The following is a 25,036-nucleotide window of genomic DNA, read 5'->3' on the forward strand; positions in this document are numbered from 1 at the left end:
ATTTTCTCCAAGATGATTATTTTCTTTGTTCAGAATATTTATTTATCCATTGAGCTGTGTGGGAGTCCTTTACTTTCTAGCAGCAAAATAGATACTCACGTGCAGTTTTTATTGATGTTGTAAAGAGCTGACTGAGGTTTCATTGTGCCAGAGTAGATGCGGACAAACACCAAAGGTCCACGCTGTTTATCATGAATGACTTTAAAGGCGAGGGCACACAGGTCATCCCCATAACAATGCCTGAAAACACAATGGCAAGCACATTAACGCGAGAGAATTTAAAAAAAAAACTTTCAGTTTTTATTATATAAAAATATACTTCGCTGACATTAATTTATGAAACAAAGCAAAATGACCCAGGGAACTCATCATTGAATTATGCAGAAGATTGGCTCAACCAATCATTTTTTACAATCTAAGCAAGAGAACATTCCATTGCAACATGAAGAACTCAACATTGAGAACTGATAATCGACAGCACGTGGATAATCTTGTCCACGTCGTATTCAACTGTCAGGCCATTTAGGGGTTATGAGTTTATGGGAGGAATTTACAACTGCAGCAAGGATATAAAACAGGTGCTATCAACAACCACTTGCATTTATATAGTTCCTTTAATGTAGTAAAACATCCCCTGGTGCTTCACGGTAACACTGTCACAGGAACATAATTTGACACTGAGCCGCATAAGGAGATATTGGGCCAGATGGTCAAAAACTTGGTCAAAGAGGTAGGTTTGATGGAATGCGTTAAACTTGAAGAGAAAGGTAAAGAGGTGGTGGGGTTCAGGGAGGAAATTCCAGAGCTTAGAGCCTCGGCAGCTGAAGACACAGCCACTAATGGTGAAGTAACTAAAATCAGGAATGTTCAGGAGGCCAGAATTGGAGCAGCATGGAGATCCAGAAGAATTGTGGGCCTGGAGAGAGGGAGGGCAAGGCTATGAAGTGACATGAAAACGAGGATGAGAATTTTAAAATTGAGGTGTTGCTTAACCGGGAGCCAATGTAGCTCAATGAGCTGGGTGAAGGTACCCTCAACCTTATACCCAATAAACCCCTCACCATCCAAATTCCCTTTCAGGCCTGCAAGCTAACTGACATTGTAAATGGTTTCTTCTGTGCAGGCACTGTCCCTCTCCCTTTCAATAGTGCCATCATCGTCATCATCTTACCCTCAAAAAACACACCCTCGAACTCTCTGTCCTTGCAAACTACTATGTTATCTCCAACCTCCCTTTCTTCTCTAAATTCCTCGAACAGATTGTTGCATTTCAAATCATTGCCCACCTTTCCAGTGAAAACAGTGTTCGAACCTCCCCAACTCTCAATTGGGTTCCCCCCACTGCTCTAGCTACAGAACTGAAACAGCCCTAATCAAAGTTGCAATGACTTCCTCAATGTAAATCTCTCTCTGCACCCTTCTCAATCTTTCTAAAGTATTTGATATGTTCAACCACACAATTTCTTCTCCAATGCCTTTTCTCCATTATTTTGCTGAGTGGGATTGTCCCCTTGTTTGGTTACACCCTTACCTATTCAATTATAGCTAGTAAATCTCCAACAATGGCTTCTCTGCAACACCTGCACCTTTATCTCTGGAATATTCCAAGGATCGCTGCTTGGTTTCCCCTTCTCTTTCTCAACTGCAGGCTGCGCCTTGGCAACAGCTTCGACGGATATGAGGTCAGCATCTATTGGTATGCTGGTGACATCCAGCTCTACCTCTTCATTATTTTTCTTGACATTTTCTCCGTCTCTGTGTTGAGCTGGCTTGTCCAACATCCAATTTGGATAAGGTGCAACTTCATGATAAACATTTGGAAGGACAAAGCCACTGCCTCTGCTGCCTTTTCTTCTCACAAGAGCCTCCCAACATAAACTCCTTTCCCTCATCCCCTTTCTGTTTTTTCCTTCAGAAATAAATCAACTTTATTTACAGCCAATATGTGGATACAGCTTAATCCTGACCATTCAGGTCTCAGTGCGAACCAGACTATTCTCAACGTTGCCATTCCATGTGACGAATAACTGAGCCTCGAACTCCTATCCTCTCAATCACAAAGATTGCCTACTCTCACCTCCCTATCATTGCCTGCCTTAGTCTATCCTGCTCCTGCCTTAGCCCATCTGCTACTGAAACCCTCATCCATGTTTTTGTCACCTCCATACTCCACTATTCCGGTGATCTTCTGGCTGGCCTCTTATCTTCCGCCCTCTAGAAACTTCAACTCATTCAGAAGTCTGTCTATATCTTATCCTGCACCTGCTCACCCATCACCTCTGGCCTATACTGGCTCCTGATCCAATGCCAGGAATTGAAAATTTTCATTCATGTGTTCGACATTCTTGATGGCCTCACACGGCCCCATTTCTGTAACCTCCACCAGCCCTACAACCCTCCGAGAGCTCTGCATTCCTCCAATGGTCTTCTTACACATTCCACAACTGCCCCTCCCCACCATTGGTGGCCATACTTTTAGCTGTCCAAGTCCAATGGTTTGCAATTCCCTTCTTTCTGTACTGTATCTCTCTCTCTCTCCTCCTTTAAGGCTCCTTAAAACCTACCTCTTTCACCAAGCTTTTAGTCACCCTAATATAGTAATATCTATTTCTATAACTTAGCATCAAGTGTTGTTTGATTATTTTCTAGTGAAGTTGTAATAGCATCATTCCTGAAACCCAAATACTCACATAAAGTCATGCTGGTATTCATTAGGGGCTGGTAGATACTTTGTGATGGCATCCATTAACAGCTGCACACCCTTATTCTTCAAAGCACTTCCACACAAAACTGGCACTGCTGTTTGTGCTAATGTGACTCGGCGGACTGCTGCATTTAACTGCGTTTAAAATATCCAGGGTCAGTTTTTTTTTAAAGTTACGTTATTTTTACTTTCAGTTTTCAGGTTTACTAAATTGATGGTGTCAAATATAATACTAGCATTTCTAGATAACTGCACAGCATATTGTAAAAATATGAAAATATGAAAGCTGAAAAATTATAACATGAGAGAGTTCTAGATTAACAAATTATCCACACATTCTTTCTCTAGATCTCTAAAGACAGCTTGCCAATGCTCAGAAAAAAGTCCCTTCTTCCCAAATGAATTCTTTCAGCACAATGACTTTTATTAATTTGAATTTATTTGCTCGTCATACTGGTCTGCCAATATTACAGGGAAGATGGTGGCACAGTGGTAATATTACCGGATTAGCAATCCAGAGGTCATGCTAATCCTCCAGGGGCACAGGTTCAAATCCTACTACAGCAACTGGTGAAACTTAAATTCAGTTAATAAAATGTGGAAACTAAAGGCTAGTCTCAGTAATGGTGACCATGAAGCTATCATCGATTGTTGTAAAAACTTTAGGGAAGGAAATTTGCCATCCTTACCTGGTCTGGCCTACATGTGACTCCAGGTTGACTCTTAACTGCTTTCTGAAATGGCCCAGCAAGTCATTTAGTTCAAAGCAATTAGAGATGGGCAACAAATACTGGTCTTGCCAGTGACACTCACATCCCATTAAAAAAGATTATTTGCCACTCTAATGTTATCAATAACCAGAACACTGTGGGTTCGAGCCCTGCTACAGGCTTGATGTACTTCTGTGAAGTACAGAGGGAGTGCTGCATTGTTGGAAGTGCCAGCTTTTGGATGTGATGTTAAACCAAGCTCCTGTTTGTTTGTTCAGGGAGACACAAATGATCCCATGAAACTAGCTGCAGAGCATAAATGAGCTCCCCTAGCTTTTGGCCAGCATTTAACCCTTGACTGATACCAAAAAAATGAACTGATCATTCATCTCATTACTCACGTTCCCACCTAGTGAGGCTCACACAGGATGCACAGCCTCACAAGATGAACATGATGTCTATCCTTGAAATTCTTTCTAGAACGTAGAGCAATGTGAGGAGGATTGGACTAGGATTGGAGGCGAATGGGAGCTAAGAATTTCCCTGCCAGCTGGTGTGCCAATTCCCCTGTTCTGTCCCATCCTCAGGTCATTTTTGCGAGGGTAGGATGGGGAGGGAGTTGGCATGGTTACCCACTAGCATGTGGTGCATAACTGAAGCAGCTCATTAAGGGCCAAATAATGGAGGCCGACTGAGATTTCCTAGTCAGCCTCCATGTTTCTTAAGTGGCAGTACCTGTTTTCCTGGAGGCAGCCTCCCAGAGTTAGGGGGTGCTCCAGGCAGGCTTAGAGGCTCTCGTTCCCTTGGTGCAGGAGCAGCTGCAGGCTCACCTTGGGCCCCCACAACAGTAGTGGCCTGGCTGCAAATTTTACTTTTTGAATTTAAAATTCTTGAAGGTTGGGAAGAACGTGTATCCATCTTGAACCATCCTCACCCTTACTTACCTGACATGGCAGCCTGCTGTCCTTTCAAGCTGGGAGGCCTCTGACTGGCTCTCCAGCTTCGCAAACCCACCCACCACTCCTAATTGGACAGCAATCCTGCCCTCTGGCCACTAATTGGCTGCTCTGAATAAAATCACACTGAGTGACTGCTTTTAACATAGTACGTGCTTCTGATTCATTTCAGCCTGACGGCGGGATTCAGAAACCCACAGGGAAAATTCTATCCATCGATAGCTAAATCTGACATAGTCTTTAGAGCTAAATCTGACATAGTCTTTAGAAGATTTAGGAAACTCACTTTTTCAGCAGGAACTGCATCCAGATTCTCACTTAACACTTCCAGAACCAATTCAGCAAATTCATCATCCAAATCCGCTACCTGCATTGAAACAATCACTGAGAAATCAATGCCATATTAATGCCTAACATAATATTTAGAATATTTCCCACAAGAGTTTAATTTTGCCAAAACTTTTTTTTGCAAAACAAGAACAATTCTACTGATAAATTTGCAATCTGGTTGTTCTAAAAGCAATGCAAGGTCTGTGATGGTTTGACCATCTGAATTGTTACTACAAAAGTTAGTGTTACTTTTTATTTTGTATGAAATGTCACAGATAAAGCAGAGAAAAAGTGCCAGAGCTATTGGCTGTTAAGTTCATCGTTCTGTCTGTGAGTGAACCAAGAGTGTCACCCCAACAAGCCAGTAATACATTTTTCTTATTAAGATCCAATATGGACCTTTCCAGACTCTAGAAAATGTCCAAAATCTCAGAGATGCAGGTCTAAAAGTGACTTCTGAATAAATGCAAATGTAAACTTGTTGAAATGTGTGGTCTTAAGTCCACTTTATGGTATAAATGAAGTGAGCTGAGAAAACAGGGAAGTGATTCCTATTGTGGAACTATTGTAATTGGAACTAGGATATTATAAATAAAAGCAAATAATGGGGTATGAGTACTAAATGTTCTGCCTTGTTTAGAGCTTAGTCAAGAGCCCCCTAGTGCCTATGACTATGATCTGGTCCAAAAGTTATGTAAAACCACATCTTATTTTACGCAGCCTTTGGGTGAGGGGGCATGTCACAGACACTTGCTGCTCAAAAAGCTACTAATTGCGGTTGCAAGACTACTTTCATTGCCCCTCATCTCTGAAGTTTTATTAATTTCGTGCTTGCACCTTTTCACAGTTTAAGTTAAATTAGCCTACTTACACCTTCAGTACCTCTGTTTATCAGTATTTTAAGTACCTTAATAATATGCCCTTTGAATCTTGTCTAATAAAACAAACTCGATTCTGGGAGCCTCCCACTTCATAGTTTTTGTTGTTCTCTGACCCCTCACTAATACATTGACGTCTTCTTGACCAAAACTGATTCCGAGCTTAAATGTCCTGCAAGACATGTATTTTTCAATAAGGTCAATTGTGTCCATTTTAATTTGGGAGTTGTTTTGGATAAAGTTTGTTATGTGTTAACTGTAGAATGCAAAACTGCCAAACCTGTTAACAGTCTTGGTTACAGAGATGCCTAATCATGTTCTTTAACATGATTGCAAGTTATCAGAAATAGGGCTGTGTATTCTTCAAAATGATTTTGTACTTTGTTGTATTCTCTTCCCTTAGTTCTACTTCTTTGTGAATTTACTATTGGCATTAACAAAAGTGCACTTGAGAGTTTATGTTTGCTACAGTCAATAGGTTGCATAACCCTCTGATGGATATTGGTAACCTTCCTCCCCCAAGCAATTCCCAAGTCATAGGTTTTATGATAAACTCATCAGCATGTTCTAATGCTTCCATCAAAATAATCTTAAAGGCAGTCAAAATCAATGAAGTATAAAATGTATCAAATCAATATAGTAGAGGGAATATGGTTGAGGCCTTTAAAATAATAACCATGTCAATATATTATTCGAGATGGATAGGCATGAGAAGGTTAGGTGAATTCAGTACAAGTTATGAAAGCACAGATTTAGGTTGGGTACCAAGAATTACCTGTATTCGCAGAGGGTTGTCAACTGCTGAAATGTGCAGTGAGTATGGGCTCACTACAGGCTACCAAATGGAGCGTGAATAGTTGCTATGAGTGGAACTATAGACCGAGACTAGTAACATCATTATGGAGCTTATTTGATTGCCTCTGGGTGGGTGCATTCATAGAGGAAATTCACAGATTTCTTTTCCCCCTAAATTGGTTGATTTTTTCCTGTTCCGGAAAATTGCTTGACTGGAGAGAAGTGTTGGAATGGGATAGGCTTCACTAGCCTGTCTATTTTAATTGTACGTCAATTGTGTGTAATTGTATGCAGGCAGTGAGCATTCACTTAAGCGCTTATGAATAGACACAGACTAAAACTGTGGGAGTTGGGTTAGGAGGTGTACACTTGTAATGTATAACTCCGTAAAATAAATATAAAAGTGTTTAAAGATTGGCTCCTGTTCTTTCCTTCACCAACTGGCTTTCTGGAATAAAAGAGGGGAGCAGAGAATGGTTACCCAAAGGTGAAGTTTGGAAACAAAGAAAAAAATCAGACAGAAAACTACCATCTTAGTAGCCAGTGAAAAATAGCAGAAAAGAAGTGTAAATATTTGGGGTATGATTCCCTTCTGATGTTCTCAGAGCCTGAGCCTTACGACTAGTGTGAGCATGAAGTGGATATGTAGATATGAGTTACATCCTTATCAAAGAGAAAACAAGGTCTGGCCTTGGCACTCCCTATCAGAAGCAAAATCAGAAGTAAAATATTTTATGAGCTGGATGCCTATCAGTTGGATAGTGAAGAAGGTTTGGACCTTTTATTACAGCTTTTGAATGAAATTTACAAGAAAGATCATGCGTTAAAAGCATGAGGCACGGTCAGACTTTGATAGATTTCAGAAAACAGATTCCATTGAAGAATATATCACGGACTTTAGCAGATTGAATAAAAGATTAACAAAATCAGGGGATCCTGGATCAGTACTCGCATTTAAATTGTTGGATTGTGCTCTGATATCTCATATGGACAGGCTCCTGGTTCTAACTGGTGTTTGGTTCTCAGAGAGGGAAAATTGGACCAGATGTCTTCTGCCTTGAAAAAAATCCTAAGGAAACAGTCGTTTCTTTTAGCCTTCATGGAAAAACTGGGCATTCCACAGTGACACAAAGAATCAAAATGTTCCAGACACTGGACATAGCTGTTAATACAGGCTTGTCCAACCTTTTCACGTTAGGGCGGGGCACATTTCAATTTTTTTGTCACTCAGGGGGCCGAAGTTCAGAAAGATAGGAAAACATGATTTCTTTTAAAAAGCTGACATATGAAAAGAAACAACTTGCTGGGCAAAACAACAAAGTCAAAGCAATAAACTGATAATTTAAAACACACACGCTCACACAAGCACACGTGCACAAGGACCACCCTCCCCCTCACTTCGAGGCCCACCCTCCCCCTTGCTCCGAGGCCTTCTCATCCCTTTGCTCTCGCTTTGGGCCCTGGGACTTAATTTGGAAACCTACTTTCCCACTGTTTTCTAGTGAGCCAATCAGCTGCAAATGCAGCCTCTGTTTTGGTGGAGCAGCTTTACAGCATTTTTCAAATCTAAGTCAGTTGAATGTACAAGTTTGCTGGGCCGAGTCCAGAACCCTCGGGAGCCACAATGTGGCCCACAGGCCATGAGTTGGACAAGCCTGTGTTAATACAATGGAAGGATTAAAGACAGGCAGAATGAGGATGAAAGCACCTTTACTTGATCTGGCTATTGCAGAAGACGGAATTTGAACATTAATAATAGGTGAATGAATCTCGGAATGCCCAAGGAAAATTTAATAGTTGCTTCAGGTGTGTCTAGAAGTTTCATTATGCAATAAACTACCCAAAGCACAGAGGCAGGCTACTTGAAATGACACATAACAAAGAGAATTCTGAGGAAGAGGATGAAAATAATGATAAATCCAAGCACATTCTACTGGTCTCAAGGAGGTTTATTCCTGTGATGAATGTGTTAGTCATGGACTTGTTTCACTGTGCAGTGCTAGATAGTACTTGCACTTCAACAGTATATGAACAGATTGGTTAAAATGTCACCTTGATTCACTAAATAGTAAGCAACTTTGCAAGGTTAAGGGTCATAAAATGTGCCACGTGCTTTAGGTTTGGTGATGATAGCAAGTTGAGGTCACCATGTAAAATAGCCAAAAAATGCTGAAATTTTGCTGAGTACTGAGGTCGTCTCTAGTGATTTGGACACTGTTGAATAAACCTTCTATGGAAAAAGGCACAAATAAACTTGAAATGGTTATAGAGATGTTAGAGTGGATTCTGCCACAACTTGAAAAGTAATCATAACTATTTTTAAATAAAAATAGAAAATGCTGGAAATACTCAGGAGATCTGGCAGCATCTATGGAGAGGGAAATAGAGTTAGCATTTCAGGTAAAGGACCTTTCTTTAAAACTGAAAGAAGATAGAAAGGTAATAGGTTTTGTGCAAGTGAAAGGGGGAGGGGTAGAAAAAACAAAAGGGTAGGGGATAGGAGAAATTAAATGACAAAAGGTACAAAGGCAAAGAGTGTGGTAATGGGTTGCAGCAAGGGAGATGGTGGTGTAGCAATAATATCACTGGACTATTAATCCAGAGGCCCAGGCTAATTGTCTAGGGACATGGGTTCAAGTCTCACCATGGCAGCTGGTGGAATTTGAATTCAACTAATAAATCTGGAATATAAAGCCTGTCTCAGTAATGGTGACCATGAACTATCAATCGTCATAAAAACCCATCTGGTTCACTAATGTCCTTCAGGGAAGGAAATTTGCCAACCTTACCCTATCTGGCCTACATGTGACTTCAGAGCCACTGCTATGTGGTAAATAACATAGCAAGTCATGCAATTCAATGCCAATTAGGGATGGGTAACAAATGTTGGCCCTGCCAGCGATGCCCACATTCCATGAAAGAATAAAGAAAATAAGTAAAAAAAACAAAAGATTTGCCCTGAGGGGTGTGAATGACAAAAATAACAAATAGCTGTGTCCAAAAGCAAAACCACGAAAAACAAGACTAATACTGAGGGAAAAAAAACAGAAAAAATTGGGGGACAGAATTTACGATCTGAAACTTGAATTCAACGTCAAGTACAGAAGGCTGTAAAGTGCCTAACTGAAAGATGAAGTTCTGTTCCTCGAGCTGGGAACACTGCAGCAGGCTGAGGACAGGGATATCAACTTGTGAGACAGGGAGGTGGTGTCACAGTGGTCATGTCACTGGACTAGTAATTCAACCATGGTTGCCAGGGCCTTCAACTGGTTTTGAAGAACAACAATATTGGGCATGGCTGTTGGACTGTTTCTCCCTCCACAAATGCTGTCAGAGTTTTTACAACACTTTGTTTTTATTTCAGATCTCCAGCATCTCCACCAATATTTTGTTTTTATTTGAAAACTAAAATCTGGAGAAATGCACACTTAAGTTCCCACTCACAGGTAATTCAAAGAACATGAAACTAGTAATTTTTAGCGATGCTTCACATGTTAATTTTTCCAAGGGGAATTCCAGTGCAGCTGGTTTCATATTTCTAATGGGTGAGAATGGGAAAAGTTGTCCTTTAACTTGGGAAGATAGGGAAATAAAAAAGATTGTTAAAAGTACTTCAGCTGCTGAAACATTGGCTATCAATAAGGTTCTGTACAAAGGGCACAGTGAAGATAGTATACCCATTGAAGGTTATGTAGATAACCATTCATTGTGGGACAATGCACTCTCTACAAAAAGTGTGAGTAAGAAAAGGTTACAGATTGACCTTGCTGGCTTGAAAAACATGCTGGGTAAATTAAATGAGTGGATGCAAGTCATCAAAGTCTGATTGTTATACAAAAAGAAATGAGGAGCATCTTGCAATGTAAAACTTCGGGAGTTATTAAATAATTTGTTTTGAAATGTTGGTTGTATATATTAACTCTAAATTTTATTTAAAGAGAAAGGAATCTGTTAATTGCCCACCACCTGCACACAAGTAATATAAAATTTCAGCCCCTGTAAATAGATGAGACTTAAACTGTGGTTGTTGGGTTAGGAGGTGTATGCTTGTAATATATAATTCTATAAATGGAGAAGTGTGTAAAGATTGGCTTCAGCTCTATCCTTCACCAACTGACTTTCTAGAGTAGATCGGTCTTTTTCTGTCCTACATTCCTATATATCTTTTAACAGCTTGGATTCTTGCAAGTACGTTATAGAATGTCGCATTACCTCAGTAAAATCAAATTTCTTCCCTTGTTTGAAAATAGTGCTGAAATTTGTTGTGAGCATCGCAGAAACTATTTGCTAATGCCTTAGCGTAACCTCATAAAATCTTAGAGTGAATTAAACATCCAGAATACACATTCATCAGTTATTCTTACATATAGGTATGGGGCTGTATTTTATGGCCCCCCTGCTGGGTGTGATTTTGGTGGAGGGGGTGTTGGTATGGAAAATATGACAGGTGGGTAGCCCACCGCCTTCCCGCCCAACCTTGACCTGGTCCCCATAATACGGAGTTACGGGGGTTGAGTATGGCACACACTAGCCCTTGGGCCTATTGAGGTTGTTAAGTAGCCAATTAAGGGCCACTTAACAACCTCAATCCACCTCCGCTGCTATTATATGCTGGGCAGTGGAAGGCATGCAAGGCGATTTTGTGACCAAAGTTGGTGGAAATGTGAGATGGAGGGGTACATCATTTAAGTGTGCCCTGTGCCCATCAGGGGCATACCTCCAAGATCATTCCTGTACATTGTATTCCCTGCCTGGTCTCAAAATCCCCTCCCCATCTGCCTTGAATCTCTCCTTAGGGTGCCTGATTGCTCCCCACTCAAAAAGCCCTGGACTTAGCTGGGTCCGGGCGCCATTAATCTTCCTCGTGGGCCTGCTTGCAGGACCAGCAGCACCCACTGCTGAGTTCTGGCACTGCTGTGACTGCAAAAGCTGCTGGCCAATCAGATTGACTGGCAGCTCAAGGGCAGGACTTCCTTCCACTAAGGGGCAGAAGTACCAGTCTCTGCCTGTTAAGGCCACCTGCAATGTAATAATGATGAGGGCAGTGTTTTCTAATAGTGAGGGAGGGAGGGTATGGGGGCAAGTAATACATGCTCTCCTGCAAAATTCAGCCCATGATATAGATTATTAAATGCCTCAAGCATTTACTTTGGAAACTTTACTTGTTCTATGAGGGCATATCTCGCATCTCTGGCTTCTTTTAAAAGTTCATGCCCGTCAGTTGGTATTAAAGGATCTCGGCTGAAGACTGTGCCATCATCATCATCAACGGGCTTTGGGCACCAAAGAACTTTTTCATTTGTGACAAGGTCAACTACGCCATTAAAGGTCTTCCCAGTTCCAATTGGCAGCTGGAATTAATGAAATAAATACTGTAAGGAAACAATATAAAATATATCACAATAATCAGTCATAAATCAGATCTGACACAATGATTTGCGACCAGGTAGTTTTAAATCAAAGTTAAACTACATTTTGATCAAAGGGTAAATGGGAAGCATTCCACATGAAGATGGATTTTCCTGGCTTTGCAGTCAATGTACTGGATTCACTGTGCACAGCATGTATCAAATAATCAGGTAGTTTGCAGTATAAACCTCTCAAAGAACCTGCTTGATATTGCTCCATTTAGTTAATGGATGAAGAAACGAAAAACAAGGCTCCAGATTGGTGTACTCCAAGCAGACTGATTTACTGCTATTTAAAAATCTACCCTATTCATCTAATGATGCTGATGAATTTAAGCAACATTATAATTTCTATTTATTCTGTCCAAAATCCTAATGATACAATCTAGATATTGCACAGTATATGAAAATAAATTAATTCAGGGTTTATCACATTAGCCGTTATTTAGACACGACCTGAAGAGAAGACCTAAATATTAGTGTGATAAACCTTCAGTATGCTGAAAGTCAAATGGGGACAAACAGCTGGAACAAAACAATCATAAATGGAATATTTGGAAGTTAAGCTCTGAAAGCACGCATCTTGCATCTTGTGGTTTATAATGCTGTACCAATTAATTGCTTCAATACCAATTAATTATCACAATGTTAAAAAAATGGAAATTTCTGTTAAAGTGAAGATTATATTTTTCCTCAAATAAGCTAATTAACTATTAAAAATCAAAAATATTGTGGAACATTTTAGAAAATGCAATGCAAATAATGACCTAAATGTTGCTGTCAATGGTGAAGCAAGGGTGCTTGCTGCTGAGCAAATTCTCACTGAGAGAGATTCTGGCGAGAGCTTCGTTCTATTACCATGCAGTGGGACTGCAATTGCAGCGATCTTTACTGGGCATTCACAACATGGAACTGCAGTGATGCCTTCCAAGCAGCCATTCACATTAAAGGATTTTCACAAACCACACAAACAGGAAACATAATAAAATCCTTTTTTTTTTAATACATAGAATGAAATTAAAATTTGGGACATAAGACATGGGGTGAAGATAGAAGCTAAAATATTCTGAATCTTCTTCTAATTATTTAAAAAGCTTACTTTAAAAAATCTACTAATTAATCATTCAACAGTCCCCATGAATCTAAGTTACTTTTTCAGGGCCAGTTCTGTTTTTCATCAAATATTATTAATCTTAATCACATCACCATTAAAAACTCAGGTACACCTGATTGAACAAGCTGTCACTTTTTAAGGGATAATGGCAATGTAGGTGCAAAAACGTTGAAATTCTCACTAATGATTTAATGATTGCCAGCACATGGTGAGGTGGCACCCTCCACAATGCAGCCTAAGTCACAACTCTGAGTAACAGACTGCAAATTCAACATCCAGAAGCTGCAGTTATTTTCAGAGGGGAAATGACAGCGACAGTTCAAAGTCAACCTCCCCACTACAACCACCCCCCTCCCCCCACCCCACAACCCTGCAAAATGTGGGACCTCAGCATAAAGATTTAGAGATGAAACTACAAGATCTTAGCCATAGGGCAGTTCAGAACACAATGGGCAGAATTTTGCCATCGGCGAGCAGGGGCGGGGCCCACTCGCCGACGTATAAAATGGGGTGGGATGACATCGGGCGGAACCCCCAACATCACCCCGCCCCATTTAAATTTTCAGGAAGGTGGGGACGCAGCAAATTCAGCTGTGAGCCCGCTGACCTGTCAATGGCTACTTAAGGCCATTGACAGTATCAATTAACCAATTAAAGGACCTGCCCGTCCATCCTTAAGGTTGGCTGGTCGGCCAGGAACCCCGGCGGCAAATAGAGAAAACATGAAACCTCATCTAGCGGCGGGATGGTGTTTCAGGTAGCGTTTTAAAAATTGTAATAAAGTTGTTCTGTAAATTATGAACATGTCCCACCTCATGTGACATTGTCACATGAGGGGACATGTAAGGGATTTTTCTTTTCTCTATTTTTAATAGTTTTAAAAGTCGAGGCAATCTCCCTGAGGCTGCATTTAGCCTCAGGGAGATGTGTGCTCCTTCGTGTGCATGTGCGAAAGAACACACTCTCGATTTCGGGGATTCCCCCCTGCCCGCACAGGGAGCGCATTGCACTTCCCAGTGGATGTCATGCTGGGTGGGCCTTAATTGGCCCACCCACGTAAAATGGCGGTGTGGCCCCGCTCGCTGGCGGCAATCAGCTCCGCGCCCGCCTGCGATTGGGTCAGGCCCGCCCACCCGCCCGACAGACAGCAAATTCTGCCCAGTATTTATTGGTTTTCATTGTCATTCCTGTGTTTCTGTCCATATTATAGACAAACTGTTTTACAAGATTTACAAGACGTTTAACTTGAGGCGTGCGGAAACTCAGAAAAACAGTGGAATTCCACAACTTCCAGAGTGATCCCTGTAGTAATTATAGAGCAAGCTGCATTAGTATCACTAGCTTACAGCATAATTCATCCATCCTCGGACACAAAAGCAGATGGACACGTGGAATCGAGAAGTCGAAACTTAAGAAATAAAAGCAAGGAATTAGGAAAAAAGCTGAAAGTAACACTACTCTAAAACCCCTGGAATAAGCAAGGCATTCTTCATTACTTATGAAAATATTACAAATATGATATTCTTTTCATAGACATGTTCAAAAAGCACATTTCATTTTACATTTTGAAGGTAAAACATACCTGCAGCAGAAGTGGCTTCACTTTCAGCTTCTGTTTAATGCTTTCAATGGAGTAAGAAAAACTGCAGATCAAAAAGATAATAATATTTACCTCTTCTAACAAAACTTCAAATCCAACCAATCGACCACAAGCAAAAATATGTTTAGTTAGGACTGCCCAAATACATGTTGGAAAATCATCCAGAACAAAGGCATTCTTCAAGAATTAGAATAAAATGAAAGTTCTCATCAAGCAAAATACACTGGAAACTGAAACAAAAGCAGAAGATGCCAGAAACAATGGGCAGAATTTTACGGCCCTGTTTTGTCAGGGACGGGGCTGTAAAATGCGGCGAGTCATTATCAAACCCACTGACTTCAGCGGGAACGTAAAATCCCGCTGCCATAAAATTCTGCCCAATCAGTTTGGTTAGAACCTCAATGGGGAGGGAGCGGACAAGTTGATGTTTCCAGTATGGACCTGTCATCAGAACTAAATGAATTCTGAAAATTAAAATTAAATAGTGTTCACTCAACAGCCAATACTCTCAGATTTAGTGATCAAAAGAATTCTGCTATATGTACCACAGATGAGGAAGTTTAATTGTGTGGAGAAATAAGAGAAGCTGGGGCTGCTCTCTTTAGAGCAGAGACAGTTAAGGGGAGATTTAATAGAGGGTGCTCCAAATTATGAGAGGATTCGATAAAGCAGATAGAGAGAAACCATTTCCACTGGCAAGAGGATAGGTGACCAGAAACACAGGTTTAAGATAACTGCCAAAAAAAAGCCAGCTGGGAGAGAAGGAGAAGCATTTTTATTCAGTGTGTTGTTATGGTCTGGAATGCTTTGTCTGAAAAGGCTGTTGAAGCAGATTCAGTAATAACTCTCAAATGAGAAATGGAACTTGAAAGGAAAACATTGTACAGGGTTCATTTTACAGGGTGCTTCACTGTCACTGGGCCAAAGTCCTGGAACTCCCTCCTAACAGCACTGTGGTTGTATATACACCACATAGACTGCAGCAATTCAAGAAGGCAGCCCACCACCACATTCTCAAGGACAATTAGGGATGCGCAATAAATGCTGGCCCAGCCAGCAACGCCCACATCACGTGAAAGAATTTTTAAAAAAGGGTTATGGGGAAAGGGCAGGGGTGAGGAACTAATAGGATAACTCTTTCAAAGAACTGGTACAGGCACAATGAGTGAAATAGCTACCTCTTTGCTACTTGATTCTATCCTATGTTCAAGATAGTACACATTAGGGCGACTTCCTAAGGCCCCCTCTCCCAGATCATTGATTAGGATCAGCACACTTGCGCATAATAAAAGGGGCAATAGATACAAACTACACCAAACTTCAAATCTTCAGGCTGTTTCGAGTATTGCTGCAGACCCTCCAGTCAAGGTGGCCTCAAAGACAGGCCACAGTAATAGCTTTTTCAGAGCATTTCTGCATTTGAGTGCCCAGTGAATGTTGTCACTGGGAAATTAGAAGGTTGTTTGTGTGTGGGGGGGTGTGGGGGGGGGAAACGGAGTGCGCGGGAGGATAGGTAGCTGGGAATATCCTCTTTTGCTACACCTTCTGCAGTATTAATGTGGTGCTCATTTTTCTTCCTGAACCTTACAACCCAGGAATGCTCAAATCTCAGGCGCAACCTCCAGGAAACTCAATCCCTGGCTTTTAAAACTACTATCTATAGTGACTACTTCTCACGTACTGCTTCAGTGAATTTTAATTGCATCCCAAATAACGCTCCTCAGTATTTTGCCCAGTGCTAATGCTAAATTAGTTTATAATCCCCCATTAGGGTCTCCTTCTCTTTTTATCCTCCAGTCCATAAGCACAGACTGTATTTAGAAACATAGGAAATAGGAGCAGGAGTGGGCCATTTAGCCCCTTGAGCCTGCTCCACCATTCAACTAGATCATGGCTGATTTTCTACCTCAATGCCGTTTTCCTGCACTGTCCCCATATCCCTTGTCGCCCTTAATATCGAAAAATCTGTCAATCTCTGTCTCAAACCTACGCAATGTCTGAGCTTCCACAGCCCTCTGGGGTAGAATTCCAAAGATTCATTACTTTCTGAGTGAAGAAATTCCGCCTTATCTCAGGCCTTTATTAAAAAATATATTTTAAAAATATTAACCAGAACTTCCTCTGTTTTTCTCAAATTGTTGAGGATTTTAATGTATATCCATTTGGTCCAGGTGCCTCCTAGTCATTTAACGCTTTAAAGTTGAGATTGGGACTGAGGCATGTTGTTGCAACAGGTTAGAGGCAATTTTGGATTATATGCAGTTTATGACAAAGCTATCTGGGCAAGATGAGTGAGCACCCAAGCAAGAATGTGTTCCCGTTCCCCAACACTGACAATCATCGTGATAATAAATAGGGAAAGACATCATTTTCTCACGGTGGATGTTGCATTTGTTACCTGGCTCTGGATTTATCCATCTTGTTTAAGAAGCATATACGAGGAATGTGATGTTTATCTGCCTGTCGCCACACAGTCAGGGTTTGTGCCTAAAAAAACAAATGATATCAGTGTGTGCTAAGGGAAGATCAAGTGTTTAAGGTGCAGTATGTTTAACATGAAAGATCACCCTTTAGGAGACTATGGTGGGGGGGGGGGGTAATTTTGTCAGCAGCATGCCATTGCCTAAGGCATACTCAGAAGTGTGCGCCATTTCCAATTTCTTTTTCCCATTTTCCACATGATTCCAATTAAAATTCTAAGTGCAGGCAGCGTGCCTGGGAAATACATGCAAATTCAGCAGTGGGGGTTGCTTGTCAGGGGTGAAACCTGCTGTGAGCTGACAATGCCACACCTACAGGTGGGCAATAAAACAGCTTCCTGGACAAACAGGGAGACTGTATCACAGCCAAAACCTTCCTGCCCAACTCAATTGCCATTATCATAAGACTTGAGAGCACAAAGGGTGTTTTTCAAAATTAAATTTAATTTGTAAATATTTCACATTACATTGGTTTCACTTTATTCCTGTGTCCATTATCATTATTTGTTGAGGCGAGCTTAGTCAGAGAGCTGAATGTACGCCTCAGAGTTGGCATACATTGATGTTTACAGGGACATTTCTTTGATTGTGAAAGAAACAATGTTGTATTTTTTGTTCACTCTTTGTGGAATGTTCATATTAGTGTCCAGTGTTGTACTTGCCCCTCTGTGGAACATGGCTGAACTTGCAAGCTCAACTGGCCCTCCCTTCTATGCATTGTAAAGGTGATTGTCTGAGATCACGTTAAGTGGGGACAATTGAAATGGAACCAAAAATATCTGGAAAAACTCAGCAGGTCTGGCAGCATCTGCGGAGAGGAACACAGTTAACGTTGAGTCCGAATGACCCTTCAACAAAACTAAGTAAAAATAGAAGAGAGGTGAAATGTAAGCTGGTTTAAGGTGGGGGGGAGGTGGGACAAGGGTGGTCAAAGATTCCAAGGAAAATAGATTAATATCCAATTTGATGCTACATTTTGAAATATTTTTTGTTTTTTATGTAAGAGAGAGAGAGCAACACAATTTTTAAAAATAAGCTATTTGTCCCCTTTTTTCCTAATTGGTCTTCCTGTGCCATTCATAAGCAAGGACAGCAGGACTGAACCCAGTTCTTTGCAATACTATTCCAAATCCGCCCACTAGAATGTCAGTGGCAGACAGGAGGCGGAGTCCCCAGCTAACTTTGTTCTTCCGATTGGGGCAGCATATAGCATCCACTTGCTGATTTCTCCACAAGGATAGAGCAGCAATCAGGAACTCAACGGTGATGGAATCCCCAAGCTGAACCAATGGCCCCATGATTTGTTACATCAAGCACTTCACCTCTGTGCCAAGTTCAACTCAATATCCAGCTCACACCACTTCCGAGTTAGTTTGCCAAATTATGTTGATCGACACTTTACCCATTTATCTTAATGTAAGTCAGCAGCTCCACCAAAATAACAGAGAGGAATTTTTGACAAGCATCTTGAGGATTTGTCAGATGGTATAATTTCAGGACCATTTTGTGGTAAGGGACTCAATTAGCAGATATCAGCCATAAGGGTGGCAAGGCTTTAATAATAACCCTCAGTGCCCTGGGATAAGCTGAATTCTAGCTGTCAATTCCTGCTGGAAAGTATATGTGATTGATTGACTGCTGAGTGGAGAGTCACTGAGTTTGTATACAATGAAATAACCTGCTGATCTCAGTGTTCAGTTTTAAGGCTCGCCACTCAGAAGATACAAAGCTTGCCAGCTTTCATGGACAGTAACCTGAACTGCTGCTTTCAAGATGGGAATGCAAGATTGAAAATTAAGACAATAAGGAATAGATACAAATAAGTAGCAACTTTTAGAAAGGCATGCTCAAGGTGACACTTGCTTTAAGAAAATCTTGCTCACCTCCACACCAGCTGAAGCATCAAACACTGCCACTGCTCCATCAAGTACACGTAAAGAGCGTTCAACTTCAACCGTGAAATCCACGTGACCTGGCAAAGTGCAGGATTCACTGAAGTGAAATTTAGCTTAGATGCATAGGGCATGATTCACTGAGCACATGAAAGTTAACTGAAGTTTTTTTTTTATAAAGTATCAGATGAACCCAGTTGACCCCCTTCCACCTCATATTTCTTTATCCCCTTTCTCAGGCATAGAATATAAGAGCAGGGAGGTTATGCTGGAACTGTATAAAACGCTGGTTAGGCCACAGCTACAGTATTGCGTGCTGTTCTGGAATCCGCATTATAGGAAGGATGTGATTGCACTTGAGAGAGTGCAGAGGGGATTTACCAGGACGTTGACTGGGCTGGAGAGTTTTAGTCACGAGGAGAGATTGGATAGACTGGGGTTATTTTCCCTGGAGCAGAGGAGATTGTGGGGGGACATGATTGAGGTGTATAAAATTATGAGGGGCATAGATAGGGTAGATAGGAAGGAGCTTTTCCCCTTGGTGACAGGATCAATAACCAGGGGTCATAGATTTAAGGCAAGGGGCAGGAGGTTTAGAGGGGATGTGAGGAAGAATTTTTTCACCCAAAAGGTGGTGGGAATCTGGAACTCAACACCTGAAAGGGTGCTAGAGGCAGAAACCCTCATAACATTTAAGAAGTATTTGGATGTGCACTTGCCATGGCATACAAGGCTGTAGGCCTGGTGCTGAAAAATGGGATTAGAATAGTTAGGTACTTGTTTGACTGGCACAGACTCAATGGGCTGAAGGGCCTTTTTCTATGCTGTAGACCTCTATTGATTCTAATACAGAGCGGGCTATTCCAATCATCAGGTACAAATCCTTAAACGTGTCTTAATGTGCCTGCAATCTCCACTATCTGCACTAGCCAAGTGGTTATGGTACTGGGTTTGTAACCCTAAGATCAAGAGTTCAAATCTCACAATGGCAAACTATGAAACAATGTAACTTTATCTGAAACAGATGGAAACGTGTTTGTACTCGAAAGAGTTACAGGTACCAGGGCCTTCCACACTATGTACTTGTAATGAAAGAACCTCCACTATCTGCACTCCAAATTAACCTCACACCTGGGAATAATTGACTTCATTGATGTTCATATTATATATGATTTGTTTCCATGTCTTGTGATTTGTGGTGAAGTTCCAATTACCAGTTTCCATTTTCCACTGACAGGCAGATAATGGAAGTCCTATTATATGTCTCTCTCTCTCAGGTATATAAATGAAGCAGATTGAACAGAATCAATTTCACCCTGCAAAGGTAACGATTCCCTTTGTAACCCACAAAAATTGCATTTCATTCAGTTCAGACATTTATAATTAGCAAGCATGTCGGACACTTGTGTTTCTGCATTTATTTAATGCCTTTCACTATTACAAGTCATCCCAAAGTGTTCCGTGGCAAGGTACTTGGTGAAGATCCGGGTGTTCAGGTGGGGCCTGTTGGGAGTTCCGGGAGAGATGGTGTCTGAGCTCGAGGGTCATCAGAGTTCAGGGGGATCAGTCTGGGTCTTTACAATAGTTACTCAGAAGTTAGAAGAGGTTTTAATTCATCTAACTTTTTCTGAGTAACAATTGGTATAACCCCGGCAGAACCTTCCAAAGTTTGCGATTTAAACTGCATTTTCTGATGGTACCCAGCACTGCGCAATTGTCCAGAGGAAGTGTGCACTTCTGTACAATTGCCGTGCAAACCCTTATCCAGAGGGATTCCCCAGTGCATCTTTGGGGTACCTCTCAAATCAGACACTGGGGAGCATGGAGGCCAGGGCCATTGATTTTAAAATAGAGCCAATTAGCATGAATAGAGGGTCGGTTAGCAGGAAACAGAGAGTAGACATAAATGGGTCATTTTTGTGTTGGCAAGCTGTAACAAATGGATTTTCACAGGGATCAGTGCTGGGGTCGGAACCATTTACAATCTATATTAATGACTTGGATGAAGGGATCAAATGTACTGTTGCTAAATTTGCTGATGACACCAAAAAATGTAGGGAAGTAAATTGTGAAGAGGACGAAAGGAGTCTGCCAAGGGATATAGCTAGGTTAAGTGAGTGGGCAAAAATGTGGCAGATGGAGTATAACTTGGGAAAATGTGAACTTGTCCACTTTGGCAGGAAGAATAAAAAAGCAGCATAATTAAAAGGGGAGAGATTACAGAGCTCTGAGGTACAGAGTGATCTGGGTGGCCTGGTCCATGAATCACAAAATATAAGTATGCGGGTGCAGCAAGCGATTAGGAAAGCAAATGGAATCTTGTTATTTATGTTCTATTTCCCTTGCAACAAAAATAGGGATGTTTCGCTACAGTTGTATAGAGTATTAATGCGATCACATCTAGGGCACTGTGTACAGTTTTGGTCTCCTTATTTAAGAAAGGACATAACTATTATAAGCAGTTCAGAAAGGGTTCACTAGACTGATACCTGGGAATGGGAGGCATCATTTCATGAGGAAATGTTAGACAGATGGTGCCTGTATCCACTGGAGTTTAGAAGAATGAGAGATGATCTTGTTGAATCATATAAGATCCTGAGGGGACTTGACAGGGTGGATGCTGAAAGGATGTTTCCCTTTGTGGGATAGACTAGAGCTAGGGGACACAGTTTAAAAATAAGGGGTTTCCATTTGAGATGGAGATGAGGATAATTTTTTTTTTCTTTCAGAGGGTCATGAGTCTGTAGAGCTCTTTTCCTCAGAGAATGGTGGAGGCAGGGTTATTGAATATTTTTAAGGCAGAGGTAGATAGATTCTTGACTAACAAGGGGAGCAAAGGGTATGGGGTTAGAAAGGAAAATCGTGTTGAGCTCACAATAAGATCAGCCATGATCCTACTGAATGGCAGAGCAGGTTTCAGGGGCCAAATGGTCTACTTCGGCTCCAAATTCCGATATTCGTCTGTTCAATAAGTTAATACTTCCCAGTTCCATGCACGTGGCAGTACCATAATTAAAATTGGGTATGTAATTATTAGAGTTGAGGGCATTTCAAATGCAAAAACCAAGTATTTGTGGCAGTTTAAAACAATCTGAATCACAATTTGCCAGTATTTTGAAAAAGTATTGGCTATTAATCCACAAGAACCAAACTCTCTCTTATCTAGAACCCCCAGTGACTCAATCACATGTGGCTGAGTGTCCCAGCTTCTGGTTACCTACCTGGTGTATCTATTAAATTGACCCGATGGGTTTTCCAGTCGAAAGTGACAGCAGCAGACTGGATGGTAATCCCACGTTCACGTTCTTGCGCCATAAAATCAGTCACTGTGTCTCCATCATCAACATCTAAGTAAAAAGTACAATATTCTGTGCTGTGGTATTTTCACAATGGGAGCCCAATTCACAATTACATTACAGTGTATGTAATATGAAATCTCATCCATAACTCCAAAAAGTTTCTTTAAAAACCCTACAATTGTATGAATAGACGGGTACAGTGCTGCAGCACACTCTGCCAGGACTGGCAGGCCGTGAGCTTGTACCCATATTCCAATTTAACTGACTTTCTAAGTTTAATCATACAGTTAGAGGAGAGATGCTGTGGACAGGTATTAGTAAAGTGAAGGAGGAGTCACCTGATGCACTCTGCACATTTTCACAGCTGCTTTACTGCAACATGAGCAATAGCCTAGAATCATGTCACCTGCCAGCCGTGTCAGATAGTTTACCCAAAAAGGACATCATGAAGCAGTCTGGGCCCCTATGCAGCAAGATCTGGACAACATTCAGGCTTGGGTTGATAAGTAGCAAGTAACATTCGTGCCATAGAAATGGCAAACAATGATCATTTCCAACAAGAGTGAATCTAATTATCTTTCCTTGCCATTCAGTGGCATTACCATCACTGAACCCCCACTATCAACAGCCTGGATGTTATAATTGACCAGGAACCTAACTGGACCATCCATAATGTGACTATAAGAGTCAGTCAGAGGCTGGGAGTTCTGCAGCGAGTAACTCACCTCGTGTCTCCCCAAAGCTTATCCAACACCTACAAGGCACAAGTCAGGAATCTGATGGAATACTCTCCACTTATCTGGATGAATGCAGCTCCAATAACACTCAAGAAGCTCAATACAGTCAAGACAAAGCAGCTGTCTTGATCAGCAGCCCATCCAACATCTTAACATTCACTTCCTCCAACACCGACTCACAGTAGCAGCAGTATATGCTATATACAAGTTGTACTGCAGCAAGTCACCTAGCCCCCTTTGACAGCACGTTCCAAACCCATGACCTCTACCACCTAGAAGAACAAGGGCAGCAGAGGCATGGGAACACCACCAGCTGCAAGTTCCCCTCCACACACCATCCAGACTTGGAACCGTTCATTTGGACCTTCACTAGGACCTTCATTGTTGCTGGGTTAGAAACCTGGAATTCCCTCTCTAATAGCACTGTGAGTGTACCTGCACCATGTGAAATGCTGCGGTTCAAGGCGGCAGCTCATCACCACCTTCTCAAGGCTAATTAAGGCAACAAATGCTGGCCTAACCAGCGAAGCTCACATCCCACAAATGAATTTTTTTAAAAATAGGTAAAGATTAAGCATATAAACCATTTATTTTACATTTATAATTTAATGCTATTTTCAAGTCATATCTTTCCTGGAATTAGGACTTTTCTCTGACATCCACTGCTAATGTTGTGCACTGTTCTAGCCTGTGATTATAAATCATTAGTTTAATTACTTGCACAGAAATTAAAGTGGGTCTGACATCATAGAATTTTCACATTTAACAAACTCCAGCCAGTAAGACATTTTTTGCTAGTTTTCCCCCTCTGAAAGCATTGATTCCTTTGCTGAGCTACAGTTTTATGAAGTCTGTTGGCCTTAGTGTTGTTCAAATCGATATTATTAACCTATTTGGTTTGATGCTAAGATTTGACTGGCTATTTTATTGCTAGGTAGGTGGAACAATCACTGCCAAGCCCAATCCTGTTCTTACATGACAGCCACATGTATTTATATTTATTGGAGATTACTAGGCAGCAGCGAGGATCATAAATCATAATCTATCCCCCCACCCCCCCGCTTCTAAACAGCTGTCTTAAGGCTAATTCCAATACAAAACTCCATCCTGGCTGAGATGTGTTAATTCAGCGCAGAGTGAGCATTGAATCTTCCTGGTATGTACAATTTGACTACTTATTGGATAATCTAATAGAACGGTCACGGCAGTTCAGCACAAAACGACTATTAAATACATTCAAGAGATGAAGGGTCTGCAAGCATACGTTCCAAAATTCCCCACTTTCAACACTTTTAGCCTTAGTTTGTCGTATATATTAACGATTTGGACTTAAGTGTGGGAGGCATGATTGGGAAATTTGCAGTTGACACAAAAATTGACCACGTAGTTGATAATGAAGAGGATCGATGTTGTCTCCAGGATGATAACAATGGTTTGGTTGAGTGGGTGGAAAAATGGCAAATGGAATTCAATCCAGAGAAATGTGAGGTAATGCATTTGGGGAGGGCAAACAAAGCAAGGGAATACTCAATAAATGGAAGGATATTGACAGAGGTTGAGGAAGTGAGAGACCTTGGAATGCATGTCCAAAGGTTCCCGAAGGTGGCAGGACAGGTTGCTAAGGTTGTAAAGAAAGCATTTGGAATGCATTCCTTTATTGGATGAGGCACTGAATATAAAAGTTGGGATGTAATGCTGGGACTGTATAAAATGCTGGTTAATCCACAGCTGCAATTTTGTATACATTTCTGGTTGTCACATTATAGGAAGGACATACAGGGTGCTGAGGAGATTTACTAGAATATTGCCAGGGTTTGAAAGTTGCAGCTATGAAGGAAAATTGGTTAGACTAGGGTTGTTTTCCTGAACAGAGGAAGCTGAGGGGTGACTTAACTGATATGTACAAAATTATGAGGGGCCTGGATAGAATAGACAGGAAAGACCTGTTTCCCCTAGCTGAGGGGTCAATTACCAGGGGACATACATTTAAGGTAATTGGTAGAACGATTAGAGGGGACATGAGGAAAAACCTTTTCACCCACAGGGTGGTGGGCATCTGGAATTCACTGGCTAAATTGATGGTTGAGACTGAAACACTCAACCATTTAAAAGGTAGCTGGATATGCACTTGAA

General features: G+C 41.3%; 1 protein-coding gene across 3 annotated transcripts in view; it reads right to left on the reverse strand.

Moving 5' to 3' along the window:
- Positions 1-25,036, reverse strand: part of gfm2 (GTP dependent ribosome recycling factor mitochondrial 2) — a 60,522-nt gene that overhangs the window by 18,485 nt on the left and 17,001 nt on the right. For 2 of the 3 annotated variants that reach the window (XM_041186853.1, XM_041186852.1), the window contains exons 7-15: positions 22,089-22,214; positions 18,859-18,947; positions 16,894-16,982; positions 14,478-14,538; positions 11,536-11,724; positions 4,657-4,737; positions 3,394-3,438; positions 2,691-2,839; positions 100-240 (exon numbers count right to left, since the gene is read on the reverse strand). In XM_041186853.1, coding sequence (XP_041042787.1) covers positions 100-240; positions 2,691-2,839; positions 3,394-3,438; positions 4,657-4,737; positions 11,536-11,724; positions 14,478-14,538; positions 16,894-16,982; positions 18,859-18,947; positions 22,089-22,214 — 970 coding nt within the window. The remainder of the gene's footprint in view (positions 1-99; positions 241-2,690; positions 2,840-3,393; positions 3,439-4,656; positions 4,738-11,535; positions 11,725-14,477; positions 14,539-16,893; positions 16,983-18,858; positions 18,948-22,088; positions 22,215-25,036) is intronic. The other variant, XM_041186854.1, reaches the window with a different exon arrangement.

The sequence above is a fragment of the Carcharodon carcharias genome, chromosome 4, assembly GCF_017639515.1.
Source record: "Carcharodon carcharias isolate sCarCar2 chromosome 4, sCarCar2.pri, whole genome shotgun sequence".
Classification (NCBI taxonomy): domain Eukaryota; kingdom Metazoa; phylum Chordata; class Chondrichthyes; order Lamniformes; family Lamnidae; genus Carcharodon; species Carcharodon carcharias.